Source organism: Copadichromis virginalis, linkage group LG23 (assembly GCF_057382275.1).
Source record: "Copadichromis virginalis isolate Kocher_CV1m ecotype Utaka linkage group LG23, C_Virginalis_male_GT1.1, whole genome shotgun sequence".
In the NCBI taxonomy this organism is placed as follows: domain Eukaryota; kingdom Metazoa; phylum Chordata; class Actinopteri; order Cichliformes; family Cichlidae; genus Copadichromis; species Copadichromis virginalis.
This window is the reverse complement of record NC_140639.1, coordinates 17765827-17779842: the sequence shown is the minus strand read 5'-3', so window position 1 is coordinate 17779842 and position 14016 is coordinate 17765827. Positions and strand designations below refer to the sequence as shown.

At 40.4% G+C, this 14016-nt stretch overlaps 2 protein-coding genes across 5 annotated transcripts in view; both read right to left on the bottom strand.

The window, feature by feature from the left end:
• Positions 1–4928, bottom strand: part of LOC146680566 (protein NLRC3-like) — a 20165-nt gene extending 15237 nt beyond the window's left edge. Inside the window, exons 1-2 of one of the 2 annotated variants that reach the window (XM_085447167.1) lie at positions 4868–4928; positions 187–222 (exon numbers count right to left, since the gene is read on the bottom strand). The gene's annotated coding sequence lies outside the window, so the exon portion shown is untranslated. The remainder of the gene's footprint in view (positions 1–186; positions 223–4867) is intronic. The other variant, XM_085447166.1, reaches the window with a different exon arrangement.
• On the bottom strand, positions 382–14016 carry LOC146680565 (tumor necrosis factor receptor superfamily member 5-like). 3 transcript variants are annotated; one of them, XM_085447185.1, is made up of 9 exons: positions 13620–14016; positions 9306–9448; positions 9138–9231; positions 8912–9037; positions 8504–8659; positions 7088–7175; positions 6828–7015; positions 6577–6605; positions 382–6488 (listed from the first exon to the last, which is right to left on the bottom strand). In XM_085447185.1, the coding sequence occupies exons 1-8, from the start codon at positions 13897–13899 to the stop codon at positions 6589–6591; spliced, it is 1092 nt and encodes a 363-aa protein (XP_085303311.1). In that variant the 5' UTR covers positions 13900–14016; the 3' UTR covers positions 382–6488; positions 6577–6588. The 3 variants fall into 3 exon arrangements, with proteins under 3 accessions (XP_085303311.1, XP_085303312.1, XP_085303313.1); XM_085447186.1 differs by having other exon boundaries at positions 6577–6602; XM_085447187.1 differs by having other exon boundaries at positions 6945–7015.

Sequence of the window (14016 nt, the reverse complement as noted above, 5' to 3'; positions counted from 1 at the left end):
CGTAGTATTTTTAATCAGAAGCCGACACGTTTGATCTTTATCTAAGATACATTTGTAAGGAATAATCATTCAAAAAGTCCACTCTCTATCTCCTGCTGTCCCTGTAAATATAAAGGCTCAGAGTCTCTCCAGTCGAGCTCATTCAGTGTGTTTAGTATGATTCCCAGACTCTGATCACACACTTACAGGAAATGGCAGACACACTCGGCCTCGTTGGTCCAGCTGTGTGAAGAAATCAAACATGAGCTGTTCATCAAACTTTTTGATTCCAGTCAATAATCTATAATGATTTAAAGAATGAAGCAAGAGAAACAGGATCCTTTCTTAACTTGTGTACGTGTGTGTGTGTTGTTCTTGTTCCACACACTTTGTGTTTGTAAGTTTGGAATACCACTTTATTTATAGAGCATTTAAAAACAGCAACAATGCTGTACAATAACATAAAAACCAGAATGTAAAGATACAGATACAGGAGTTAAAGAATTTGAACAATAAAAGGCAAAATAAAAAGTAACTTAAGATCACAGACAACATCTCACACTGAGTTATAGGTTCGGAGTAAAAGCGTGATTTAAAAAAATAAGATTTACAAAACAGGGATTGAAGGAGCTGGACATCAACGGCAAATCATTCCACAATTTTTGCGCCACAGCTGTGAAATCTCTCTCAGTTTACATTGTGTCTTTGAAACAAGTAAAAACATCTGGTATGCTGACCTGGGAGTACAAGGTGGGACATAAAGGTGCTGCAGCTCACACAGATAAAATAGGGACAACCATTAAGAGACTTAAAGGCCAACAAAAATGATTTTAAAATATATTCACAAACAAGCAAAGTCGTTAACGGTAAGCTGACACTGAACTCAGGTGCTCTTCACTTGCACCAGATAAAAATCAAGCACCAGTGTTTTGCATCAAATGTAGACGAGCAACAGAGGCCTCGCTGATTCTGATAAAAAGAAAACTAATCGAGACAAGAAGTAACAAAAGAATGTGTTATTATTTCAAGGATGCGTTTATAAGAGGCTTGATCGTTCTTTCAACTTGTTTACCACAGTGTTGACACGAGCATCAAGCTTTAGAGAAGGATTCACTTTCCAATCCCATATTAAGGCAAAGCATGTAAGAGACACCGTGGACCAGTGTGTCTACCCTGAACCATTTAACTGCGGGTTCTTGTCTCTCAGTGTGTGTGTGTGTGTGTGTGTGTGTGTGTGTGTGTGTAGGCAGGCCACACCTTCATGTGTTCACTCCTAAAATATGCTGTCTGACTGCTCAGACTGACTCTTAGTCAGAATAAAGTTCACATGATATGTTAGGGTGGTTACTCAAAAAGAAAGTAATGTCTTACATATTACTGGCTATTTTTCTTTAAAGTAACGCAAAATGTTACCTAACCACTCGGTGGAGTATTTTGCTCCTGTACTTGTTACACTATTTTCACGTCTCCATAAATGACCTGAAACTGTCTCACAATTAAACAATATAAACCTACAGACTACAGCCCCACACACCAACACAGATCACTTTTTCTTGGTCTGAGCTCTATGATCAAAGCGATCACCACAGTGTTTCTACTTTAGAAACATGAACAGGTAGAAAAGGAGGCTGCAGCTTGACTGCTCATCAGTTGTAGTTCAGGCTCTGGCTGCTGTGCTCCAGAGACTCAGATTTGACATCACTCTGTGTTCCTGGCTAGCTTTGTGTTAGCATGCTGTCTGTGCAGAGATGGTTTGGTGCCACTGTACCTAACCGAACGTTTACAGCCTGCCAGTCTTAACATGACCCTGAAGTCTATGAACCAACTAATTTTAGACATTTATAGATCTGAGCTCAAAAGCAGAGGTGAGTCTCTTCGATGGTGGTTCCTAATATTTAACTTGTCCTTTCACATTAGAGCTCCCTAATCTGACAGCAACTTAATAACTCTTTGAAACCTATTTATTGTCACTGGCTTTAAGCTGTAGTTGAGCCTTTATTGGTTTTATTTTGCAAATAGAAGATTTAGTAAAATTTATTGGAATCCAAAAAACAAAAGATTTTATCTTGTGTAATTAAAAAGCACAAAAAATTGTATATTTCAAAGTAGAAACAGTGTACACTGGGTATAAAAATCTCTTCAGGCTCTCTCTGTTTGGGAAATATTCCAGTTATTCCTCTGAACCTGTTTAGTGAACCGATTCAGTGCTACACTGTAGAAATGCTGTTTCAAAGGATGCTACAGACACTAACATGAAAACAGGTTCAGCAGCTTTACATTCTCTAAAATGGAGAACAGACACTAGATATGGAAGAAAAAACAAGATGGCAGTTGCTTCATGACGGGAAGCCAAGAAAGTAGAAAACAAGAAAAGAGCTCTGATACTGCTGAGCAGAGGAGTCAAGTATGTGAGAAATGATTTTTATTATATCCTGTAGTTGTTTTGGGGTTTGTTTGTTTTTTTATTAAACGGCACAGAAGATTCGAGCGATTGACCAACACAGTCTTAATCCTAACTCAAACAGAGAACCCTCCCTGCTCTCTGAACACACCAGAAGAGAGCAGACAGAGTTTCTGTGATTTCTATTTCATCATCATGGTTAGGGTTAAAATACACTGTTTAGCAACACTGAGCTAAAAGTCATTTGTTTAGCTTTAAATCCTTTTTTAAAGCAACGTTTCACACTTATATTACTTTCAGTAGGAACTATGAGAACAAACTGTTTCTATATTGACAGCACCAGTTCAGTTCAATTTTATTTCTATAGCAAAAACAACAAACCAAAAGTTGTTTCTGTAGTAAGGTAAAGACGGCTACAGTAATACACCCCCCCTCCCCCCCTCAATCAATCATATGAGCAAGCGCTTTGGTAAAAGGCGGAAGGGAAAACTCCCTTCTTACAGGAAGAAACCTCCAGCAGAGCCTGGCTCAGGGAGCGCCGCCATCTGCTGTGTTGGGGTGAGAGAAGGAAGCTGAACAGAAAGCTGACAGATCGCCTATAATAACATCAGAATTAATAGTCTCGACTTTATTAATAGACCATAATTCATGTGTAGACAACAAGTTCTTCACATGATTATCAAATTAATTCAGGGACACAGGCATAAATAAATGTTTAAAAGCTATATTATAAACTACAGCAATTTGTATAATATCCCTATAATGTTTGTAACAGGAACACAGTCAGGTGAGAAGAAGCGTTAGTTTCTTCCTCTGTCTTCCATCATATTCGTGAGAAACAAAAATGCTTTGTATGATAGGCGGTGTTTTCAGACAAGGAAATAATCTTCATAAAAATTTAAACTGGAAAAACAGGTAACTGCATGCAGCATAGTTTCAGTTTGCAGCACATCTGATCTTTGGGATGCATCAGCAGTAACAACAGGTTATTTAACAGAGCTGTAAAAACACTAACATACATCAGAAGTTTATTTACTCAGTAATCCACATTATTTATCAGATTTTTTTTACTTAAAGTAAATAAGAAATGTCTCACTTCCTGTTCTGTTCTACCAGCTTGACAAGTTTCTGTGACTTGTCAATCATCAGCTATCAGTAGAGAAACTGTTTGATTGTTTGAAACAGCTTTCTAGTCTGTTCCTTCTACTTTTAAATCCAATTTTCTGTTTTCATGAATTATCCTGAGTCATTGTTAAAGGAAAGCATCAACAGTCTGGATCAGACTGTTGATGCTCTGTAGTTCCTCAGCTCTGCTGACAACAAGGTCTGAGACAGACTCAGACCTGAGCTTCTGGACACAACTGTGCAGTCTTTGTTAAAGTGGTTTAGATCTGAACATCTGAACATCCTCAACTGAATTTGAACATACTGAGTGCCTGGTATATAAGGACTCTGACATCAGATAACTAGTACTGATTCATGTTGTATCTTGTGTGGAGATGTTAACCTTTACATGAGTATGGCTGCTCTAAAACAGTCTTTTTACAGAATAATTAAGTTTCCCACAGAGCACAGACCGAGGGTGCAAAGATTCAGGGAGCCTCTGGTTTCATAAGACTTTTTCAAAAGTATTACAGTTAGGTTCTGCACTTTACATCTTACATGTTCTTCATTTATGGAGGGAGAGGCATGAATGTGTTTGAGACGTTACTCTAAAGACGTGATTCACTTAATGCGAGCCTTCATTGAGACTGGAAACAGTTCAAAAGTAGCAAAATTTCAAAGCGTTAAAAAAAAATTCAGAGACTTGGGACCTCAAAATAGAGAGAAACACAAGTGACCACACTCTGACCAACTATTAATGATTAAAACCTTCAAATGCTAAAGAAGAAAACTCCAAATCCACTTATTAAGAACAAGTGAACATGACAACAACACAAAGACGTGGAAAAGTCGACAAGTTCATAATCTTTTACACACATTATCCATGATGTAAGTCACAGCCTCCAGGGTTTAAAACATGCTGTTAATGTTTGTGGTTTTTGTGAGAATATATTTTTTTATTCTGAGATTCCTTGCAGTGATCCTGAACTGAGCTGGAGCTTCTTTGTTTCTTGTTTTCTCAACATTGCTTTAGTAAGACCTGAATGTTGACTTCTTAAGAACAAACTGATTTTATCTGACTTTTTCTAGTTAAAGGGAAGAACAATGTTCTATCAGATTACTGATTAGAGTCTGATGGGTCTAAAGTTTCATACAGATCGATATATACTGTCAGTAACTGTTGCAAAGTTACTGACGGATAACCAGTGTGGATTCCAGTCAATCAATAATCTAAAATGATGTGGATTAGTCTTCAAACACAAGAGTGATCCAAAGTTTGTCCTGAAATAAGAGCTGAACATCTGCTCCAAACACTAGAGAGCAGAAACAAACAGTAAAGTTCATAAAACCAAACTGTTAAAAGAGGAAACAAAGCAAACTTACAGTTTCTTCAAACACACACACGAACAACAAGCTCCACTCCACACCTGGACACTAAACACAGACACACAGGTGAGCTGCTTCCTGTAAGGAGGTGGGACTCCACCTGGAGAAGGACAGGTGGGAGGGGCTCATCTCTGTGTGTATTGATATGTGAAAATATGTTCTCTGGCTGCTCAGACTGAGTCTAAGTCAGAGTAATGTTCAAATGTTGACGTGTGAAGACATGAAACCTTGTATCTGCAGGTGTGAACACACTGATCCCACATCAGCTCTGTTGTATTTAAAATATAAACATTTCTACTGCAAAGCTTCAAATATTCAGCATGCTTTTCTGTCTCTCTGTCTATAGATCCAGTCACACCTTCTATCTTCACCAGTAAAGACTGGGAGCAGAGCTGAAAACAACCATTCAATCAGTGAGTATCTTCAACACCTGAGCTTTATTCAAACTGTTATTCAAAATGTTGTTAGTACAAAGTTCAACTGGTGCTCCCATTAATCCTGTGATGAAAGCTTTATTTCACTAAATGTTTCTTCAAAGCTCATTTCAACATGTTGAAGTCATGAATGAAGGTGCAGTCAGAGTGGATCACATGATTTGTGTCGTGTGTCATGTGTCATGTTCAGTATTGTCACACATATCTAGATTATCTCTGATATCATAACTGCTGAAACACTGATGATTATTTTTGAAGTTATTACTGATGGCTGGAAAGTCTGAATGCAGCTCTCTGTCTGTGTTGATTTGTCGTCCTCTGAAGGTGAAAACACAAACTGCATGATGTCACCTGTGGGTGTGGCTGTTCCTTCCCTACACTCTCTGATGTCATAGCAGCTAAATTAGATTGAACTGAAGCCAGACTTAAACATAAAACAGCATCAGAGACTCAGAGAGAGAGTGCTGCTCCATCTCTGGACCAAAATATATGTTCCACTACCACGCTGCAATGAATCCTGGGATCGGGTGGACCGACTTGTCCTTCAAATCTAGGGAGGAGGAGGACACGTTTGTAGGAGCCTCGGATTCTGGATGGGCTTCGTCGCCTTGGTGTGATGTAATCGACCTTCAGATGAAGCAGAGCCTGAATTTAAACACACCTGCTGACTTCATGTGTTCTGCTGTGACAGCTGCCATGTGTCACAGCGTGGATAATAAAGCCATCAAACTTCACTCAGCTCCAGTAACACCATCATTGTTGGATGTCCCGATGACTCATGAGCTTTAACCATGATAGAAGCTAGCAGGAAGTTAAGATGAAGATGAACAATGTTGTGACAGAAGGACAAAGCTGAAACATACAGATGTGTAGATCTTTGGACGTAAACACAGGTGGAAAACTAACCAGCAGCCATGTTTTGAGAATTACTGAAGTTGGCTGAATTCTCACTTGTTTTCAGTGCAGTCCTTGTATTTGATGATTTTCAAAGGAATTGCTTTTGTTTGTGAAGCACCTGAACTGAATTATGAATCATCATAATCCAGACCAGAGCGATGCAGGACGCTCAGCTTCTTTATTTCTGTCCACTGCAAACACAACCTGTCACCGTCCTCCTTCTAGGACAGGTTTATTCTGCAGAGAGCCGATCGTTTCCTGTCTATTGTCCTTCATGATGGTCCACACTGAGGAGAGAAGCACATGTGATTAAAGCTCTGATACATCTGTAGAGAAATCAGTGCAGCTCACTCACTCAGCAACTCACTGTCTTACCTTCGGATGTCATCATTTTACAACATCTTCTTTTTGGTCCATTAAAGAAAAAGAAAAAGAAAAAAAAAGAAAATTTTTTAGATAACACATTGTTTACATCTGATACAATGAACACTGAGAAAGACACAAACACACAGTCTTAACTGTTTGAGACTGTAATTAAACAAAATCTATAAAAAAAATAAAATCACTGTCAAAAATGATTATGATCTAGTAAAAAAAGAACAATTTCTTTGTTTCATAATCCTCACCTGTATTTACACTCCAAAACCCCTTCATTTTGTAATGTCGTAGTAATAACACTGCAGCAATAATGACAACTACTGAGAGCATCACAGTGATAATGACAACCAGTGTCATATGATTACTTTTTTCTCCACACTGAGAGTCAGCTGCAGATGTTCCTGCTGTTATCTGCTGAAGGTTGAGTGAGTGACATCTGGAAGGACAGAGGGACACTGTTAGAGACAGTGTACAGATGTTGCACATGTGTCTCTGAAGCTTCACTTACTGTGTGTGTTGCTGACAGGAGTGAAATGTTCCATTTGAAAATGTTCCACTGCTGCAGTCAGAGCACTCAGTGTCTGTGGAGGCTGTTCCTGATGACAACATGACAACAACGACATGTGCGGATAAGTGTGGGGCTTATAGTTGTACATCTAATAAATAATGTGGCTACTAATAAACAATAATTACCATATTAAATCACTATCTTCTTCACACACTAAGAGTTTAACTCGGTCTGGGTTTTTGGTTGGCTGATAAGCTACAGTGAAGGATTGCTACAACTCCTCTTCCTCAGCCTGTGCTTTGAGGATTGTGACAGTGAGTAACTCGGGGAGTTGACTCACTTAAACTAACATAATCATCCTGTTGTAATCAGGTTTCTGTAATCATGTCTATTTTATCAATACTTATGGCTCATAACTATGACTTTACTGTGTATGAAATGTTTTAACAGTGGCCGTAGAGTTTTAAATGTTCGTAAACTCTACATCCAGATCAACAGAATCAACTTTTGGGGAATATTCTTCCTTTGTCAACTTGCTCTCCTTCCTCTTCTTCACATGCAAATTCATGCTACAGTTTACCATCTGATGCTGCTTACTTACATTCTCTGATGAGAACCTTGCAGTCTTGTCTTGCTTTGACATTCAACCTTCTGCACAAGATGTAGTCCACCTGTGTGAACCTGCCTCCACTCTTATTTCACTTCATGTTCCACCCTCTTCCTAAAGTATTTGTTCACCCCAGCCATTTTGATCATTTCCCCAAATCCACCACTATCTGTCCTCATCGCCACTGTTCCTTCACCTGCATGTATACAAGTTTCTGCTCCAATCCCCAGCCTCTACAACATCACTAAACTTACTCCAGAATACCTCTCTCTCTCTTCCCACTAACTGTACCACATGTGGGCCATACGCAGCAACAACATTCAAGGGAACATTCAGAAAGCGGACAACATCCCACCTTTGAGTTTCACCTTTAGACTCATGATCCTGTCTGAGCCTCGCTCCACCTCCACAACACTGCTGACATGCTATTACTTTAATATTACCCCTACTCCCTTCCTATCTACACCATGGTATAGTTTGATTCCACATCCAATGACCCCGGCCTTTCGTCTGTTCCACCTGCTCTCCTGTACACACATTATTATCTACGTTCCTTCTCTCCATCATAATAGCAGCTTTCATTCTTTACCGTCATAGTCCCTAGTGTCACATTTCCTTCCTTTTCTCTCACTGCTTCCTAAGATACCTTCCGCCAGAGGCAGTCTTTGATACACTCATTCTCGATGAGTCAGAATTTTGTTTTAGCACAGATTTTTATGCCAGATGACCTTCCTGCACCCCCCACCCAACATTTGTTTTATTTATATAAAATAAACATGATCAGGAAACTTAAAGGTACACAAATCTACCATTCTGACTGATGTACTGTCCTGGTTTACAGTGTTTGTGTTCCTGTGCTCTCTCACAGCTGTGTCCTGTAGGGTGGACACAGTAGAATCCCTCCAGAGGTTCACAGAGTGCATCTGATGTTACTGTACACGGTGTCTTTATTCTGAGACCAGAACCTGCCAACATAAAAAGAACGTACTCAACATGTTTCATGTGTTTGTGATTCATGTTTTCTTGACTGAAAAACACCTTTGATCGTTATGACAATCAGGAAAGATGTGACATCATCATGTTGAATATTTGAATTAATGAACAAAGACATCCCTTAATGTCTTGATTTGATTTAAGATTAACAACAATTAACAACAAAATAACTCTGTTGAGATCTGATTCAGTGTCAGGGAATGAAGATATGAACATAAATGTACCCGAGTCACAGTTTGTACAGTGATGACATCGTTCCAGTCCATTAGGTTGATCAGTGTAGGTTCCAGTCATGCAGGGCAGACAGGAAGTACTTGATTCTACAGTGCAGTGACTTTTCACTCGATTTCCTGATGAAAACAAAAGCAAGAAATCAAACTTTTTTTTTCACCGTGCATCCAACGTGTGTGCTTAGAAAGCACATGCACACATCATTTAGTTGGTTCTTACCTGCAAGACAATTTGGACAGCATTCATTTCCTATCTGATACTCTCCTTGATGGCACGAGAGACTGAGACCACTAAAGACTTTCATCAGAATTATCTGAAGGGAAACAAAAAGGTTTAATCTGATCATCCACTGCTTACTAGACTAACAAAGAGCTTAAGAGTGCATACCAGAAATGCTGCAGCATTCGCAGGTTTCCTTCTTGAAGACATCTGATCTGACAGGCTGAAAGTTTCCTTGATCCAAAATATGAAGAAACGTCCCTGAGATTTCAGATGATGGAGTTCTAACCAGAAGAACAGCTGGACAACATCTGGAAACACAAAAAAAAACAACAGGTTAGGGATTACCCAGAAACAGGCCCTAAAGCGTTCTAGACGATGATGAACCAACGTAGTCAGATCATAATGAAGCTGATACTGTTTACACAAGACTTCACACAGTTGAGAGTGAAAGGGCATCAGGACAGGCAGAGGAAAGATTTTAGCAGCCACATCTGTGCCTCCATGGTCACAGTATGAGCTGTGACCATGGAGTCTAATGCTCAACTAATCAGCAGGCGACCGTGGCTCAGGGGGTTGAGAAGCCCATCTGTAACCGTAAGGTCGCCGGTTTGATCCCCGGCCTCTCTGTCCTGGTCGTTGTGTCCTTAGGCAAGACACTTTACCCTACCGCTTACTGGTGTTGTCCAGAGGGGCCGATGGCGTGATATGGCAGCCTCGCTTCTGTCAGTCTGCCCCAGGGCAGCTGTGGCTACAACTGTAGCTGCTTCCACCAGTGTGTGAATGTGAGAGTGAATGAATAGTGTCATTGTAAAGCGCTTTGGGTGCCTTGAAAAGCGCTATATAAATCCAATCCATTATTAGCCACAATTATTGTTTTAATGCATTTAAAAGCTAACAGACAGCACAGTTTTTGTTTTTTAATGATTAACTTATTAGGATTTTAGTTTGGTTTTGTCTGACCAACATCTCAGTCCATTCTCCGTACTAGTTGTTGGTGGTGATGGACCATCTGGTAGTTTTCCACCAATCACCAATAAAGGAGAGAGCATCCAAAAGTAAAATTAACATTTTTAAATGTTACTGTGACAAGAAAATACTCATTTATGTTGTTCGTAGGTGAGACTGTAGTGCTGTGAATTTCAAACATCTGACATCAAGATATTGATTATATGTGAAAGTTTGTTTCCTCTTTTAAATCACATCTAACAGGTTCAAGTCACATAAGTTGGTGTGACGATCCACATGAGCTGAGCTCATGAAAGATGAAGCACATTTGCTTATTTCATACAAACCATTTCCACAGCGTTGGCTTGTGTTGAGCAGGCAGCTGCCCATGTTAAACATGTGAAACACAAATTAACATGTTACACAATCACACCTGACAGAACAAACAATATGTAGGTAAACCTTCAGGTAAACTGTTGAGCTGATGGCGGTGACACTTTATGTCACACAAGTCCAGTCAGAGGCTTCTTTATGGTTTGAATTTATTGCAAACATTTGAACTTTGCATAGTTTGCATTTCATATCCAAGGTAACTTTGGACATGAAAGGTGATATGTCAAATACTGACATGTATTTGCATGAACCAGAGGTTGAAAGCTCTTTTACAGCGAGGACATTCATAAAACCACAGTCAGCACTCTAACATGGATATAATGTTTGTTCCACACATGCATGTTACTGTCCGTGATAATTGCATATGTATGTTAGTATAGTTGTGTACAGCTATCTATCAGCTCATCACAAAATAAGTTATTCAGTACATAAGTCCAGACTGTACTGCAGTCTTATCAGATGACTTCACATTGAGAGAATGTCAACTATGAATGGAGCATTAGAGTACGCAAAGGTCGCTATGAATAATAGGACAGCGTTTTCTCCAGCATCTCCTCCAATCACCTCTCCATCCTTAATCCCGATCACGTTTCAATCCAGGTCAAGGAAAGGACGCTAGGAAAAGGAGGTAGGACAAACACTTGAACGCTCCCATTTTGTGGTTTAAATAAGTTCTCTGATGACTCTGCAATAGTCAGCCTCATCACTGATGGGGACGACAAGGAGTACAGAGGACTGACCCAAAACTTTGTAGATTGGTGCCAGCAGAACTACCTCCAGATCAACACCAGTAAAACCAAGGAGCTGGTGGTAGGCTTCCGCAGGCACAAACATCCTCAACTGCTACCACTGAACATCCAAGTGATGGACATCAAGGCTGTGGACAGCTACAGATACCTTGGTGTTCATCTGAAAAACAAACTGGACTGGACTCATAATTCAGACGCCCTCTACAGGAAAGGGCAGAGCAGGCTGTAACTACTGTGGAGACTCAGGTTGTTTGGAGTGGAGGGCCCACTCCTGAAGACCTTCTATGACTCTGTGGTGGCCTCAGCTATCTTTTACGGTGAGGTCTGCTGGGGTGGCAGCATCTCTGCTGGGAACAGGAAGAGACTGAACAGGCTGATCAGAAGGGATGTTCTAGGATGCCCTCTGGACCCAGTGGAGGTGGTGAGTGACAGGAGAATGGTGGTTAAGCTATCATCCCTGATGGACAACATCTCCCACCCCATGCAGGAGACTCTGAAAGCACTGAGCAGCTCCTTCAGTGGCAGGCTGCAGCACCCATGGTGTGGGACGGAAAGATTTCGCAGGTATATGACCAAAATCTCATATCCCGATATAAGAATTTATAACGATATAAATCACAAAAATGTAACATTTTCTGTAAATTCTGTGAATCTTGGGCAGCTCGTCTTGCGGGAAGTGTTTCCAGCTGCGCGTCACGTAGCTGGAGTCGAGTGTTTTAACCAATGCATGAAACTATACATTTTTAGACATAAGTTGTAACAGCCGCCGTATTCTTTGTATTTATTACACGGCGTGCTGCGGGGAAAAGCCTGTTCTAACATTTGAGTCTAAGGATTATTTTTTAGCACCTGGCAGCTCTTTTTTTATTCTCATCCGTAAATAATCTGCTCTTTCACGTGATTCAGTTTATTTTGAAAACTCTCAACAGGATCTTGAGCTTTATTGTGAAAGGTTTATGTGGAACATAAACAAGCGGACACGCGATGCTGTTACCGTTGTTGTTGCTAACCACAACGCATAAAAACAGGCGCTTGTCCGTCCATAGTGTGGTTATATAAAATATAAGAGAAAGAGAGAACTTTAAGAAATTAATATAGTCACTACAGTGACCATCAAAACGATGAAAAAATATTGCCGTAAACAATTTATTTTGCGACACCACCAAACAAACGATAGCGTAAAATGAAACGATAGACTTTTTATATCGTCATCCGATATATATCGTTATATCGAACAGCCCTATTTCCTCCCCACTGCTGTCAGACTGTACAACAAAGACTCCAACTGATCAAACACACATATCCATATATGTGCAATAACACTAAGTGCAATACTCTTTTCTGGCATCGTTGTATTTTTACTCAGTCGTATATAGAATTTGTATTCTATTTTTATCCTATTGTATATTTTATTCTACTATATATAGTATTTCATTTTATTCTATTCTGTACAGTTGTGTACTGTATTTATTCTTATTGTATTCTAATTTTTGCTAAATAACTTTTGCACTGTCCACTTCCTGCTGTGACAAAACAAATTTCCCACGTGTGGGACTAATAAAGGTTATCTTATCTTATCTTAACAAAAAACAAGGACACGTAGCTACTTCCGCATGTCTACGTTCAGCTTCTGCTCAAACTGCACGATTGACTCGCAGAGGTTACAAGTTCGTAGGTCACGATGCAGGGCCTCACACTATACGGCTCGATGCTCTGATGCGACCTGAGTGCTCACACTGTGCGTCCATAAAATGAAGGTTATAGCAGAAATTCTGTTGCTTGCTCTGTCTTTCACACACACAGACACACACCGCCACCATCAACTTTGCTAAATTGCTAATGAAAAACATTGATCAGGCAGCTGTGATTGAGCAGCAATGTCTATCCAACTATTTTCACGGTTGTGATAATTTTGTGAGGCCACATCGAAAAAGCTCAGATGAGCTTTCCGAAGTTCTACAAGTACCTCCATCGCTTGTGTCCAGATCACACGCTGCACTGACGTGCTGCGCAGTCTTTTTCGCTGACATTTGTTTGCGCGTGCGCAGTGTGAGAAACTGCGGTGACACCCTCACGACGGTCGCGAGGATTTCAAACAGTTTTGAAATCCTGTTTGAAATCAAAAAGGTTTGAAATCCTCACGACCAAGCGATTGATGATCGGGAGCTGGTCGTGAGGTGTTAATCGCTTCTCGTTACCCCACATATACTACACGATGCACGACGAAGGCCAAAATCGGGCCGATCGCCAAAACGGTCGCACGACTCAAAAATCGGCTCAAAATGGGCCAAAAATCGCACAGTGTGAGCCCAGCAGGAAGTCCAGCATGAGCGATGTCGTGCTGTCTGAAGGTGCACTATTCCGGTAGGACAGAGGGGGTAGTTTTACTCACCGAGATGCGCTCCCCGTGCCTTCACCCCACAGACTTCCCGTTGTACCGGAAACGATTGCTGAATGTTGATTCGTGGGGCGGCCCGGGAGTTAAACTGAAACGGTGAATAGGGACTGTTCATTGCTGAACACTCTTTTTTGGGGATGTGAACGCTGTGCCGAGCTCCCACCTTGTTCCAGAGCACTTTTATATACGAGGTTTCTGTTAATTGACATAAAATGCCCTTTGGTGGGTGTAGCCATTGTAAATAAAATCTATCCAGATAGTGCAAAACAAGCATCAGTAACCAGCTGAACTATCACTTAATAACACTGGAATAGTATGAGTGGACATGGAGGAGGTCCTGATCAGCAAGGAAACTGAACAGTTTTAAAATATAGTTATAAGAAAAGCTTGA

Bases quoted from the DNA above. Each gene is read 5' to 3' on its own strand.
- LOC146680565 (XM_085447185.1), bottom strand. From the start codon at position 13,899: ATGCTTGTTTTGCACTATCTGGATAGATTTTATTTACAATGGCTACAC. The intron at 9,038-9,137 runs GTAAGAACCAAC...TGTTTTCATCAG, and splicing joins CTGTCCAAATTGTCTTGCAG to GAAATCGAGTGAAAAGTCAC. The intron at 7,176-8,503 runs GTAGATTTGTGT...TGTTGTCATCAG, and splicing joins ACAGTACATCAGTCAGAATG to GAACAGCCTCCACAGACACT.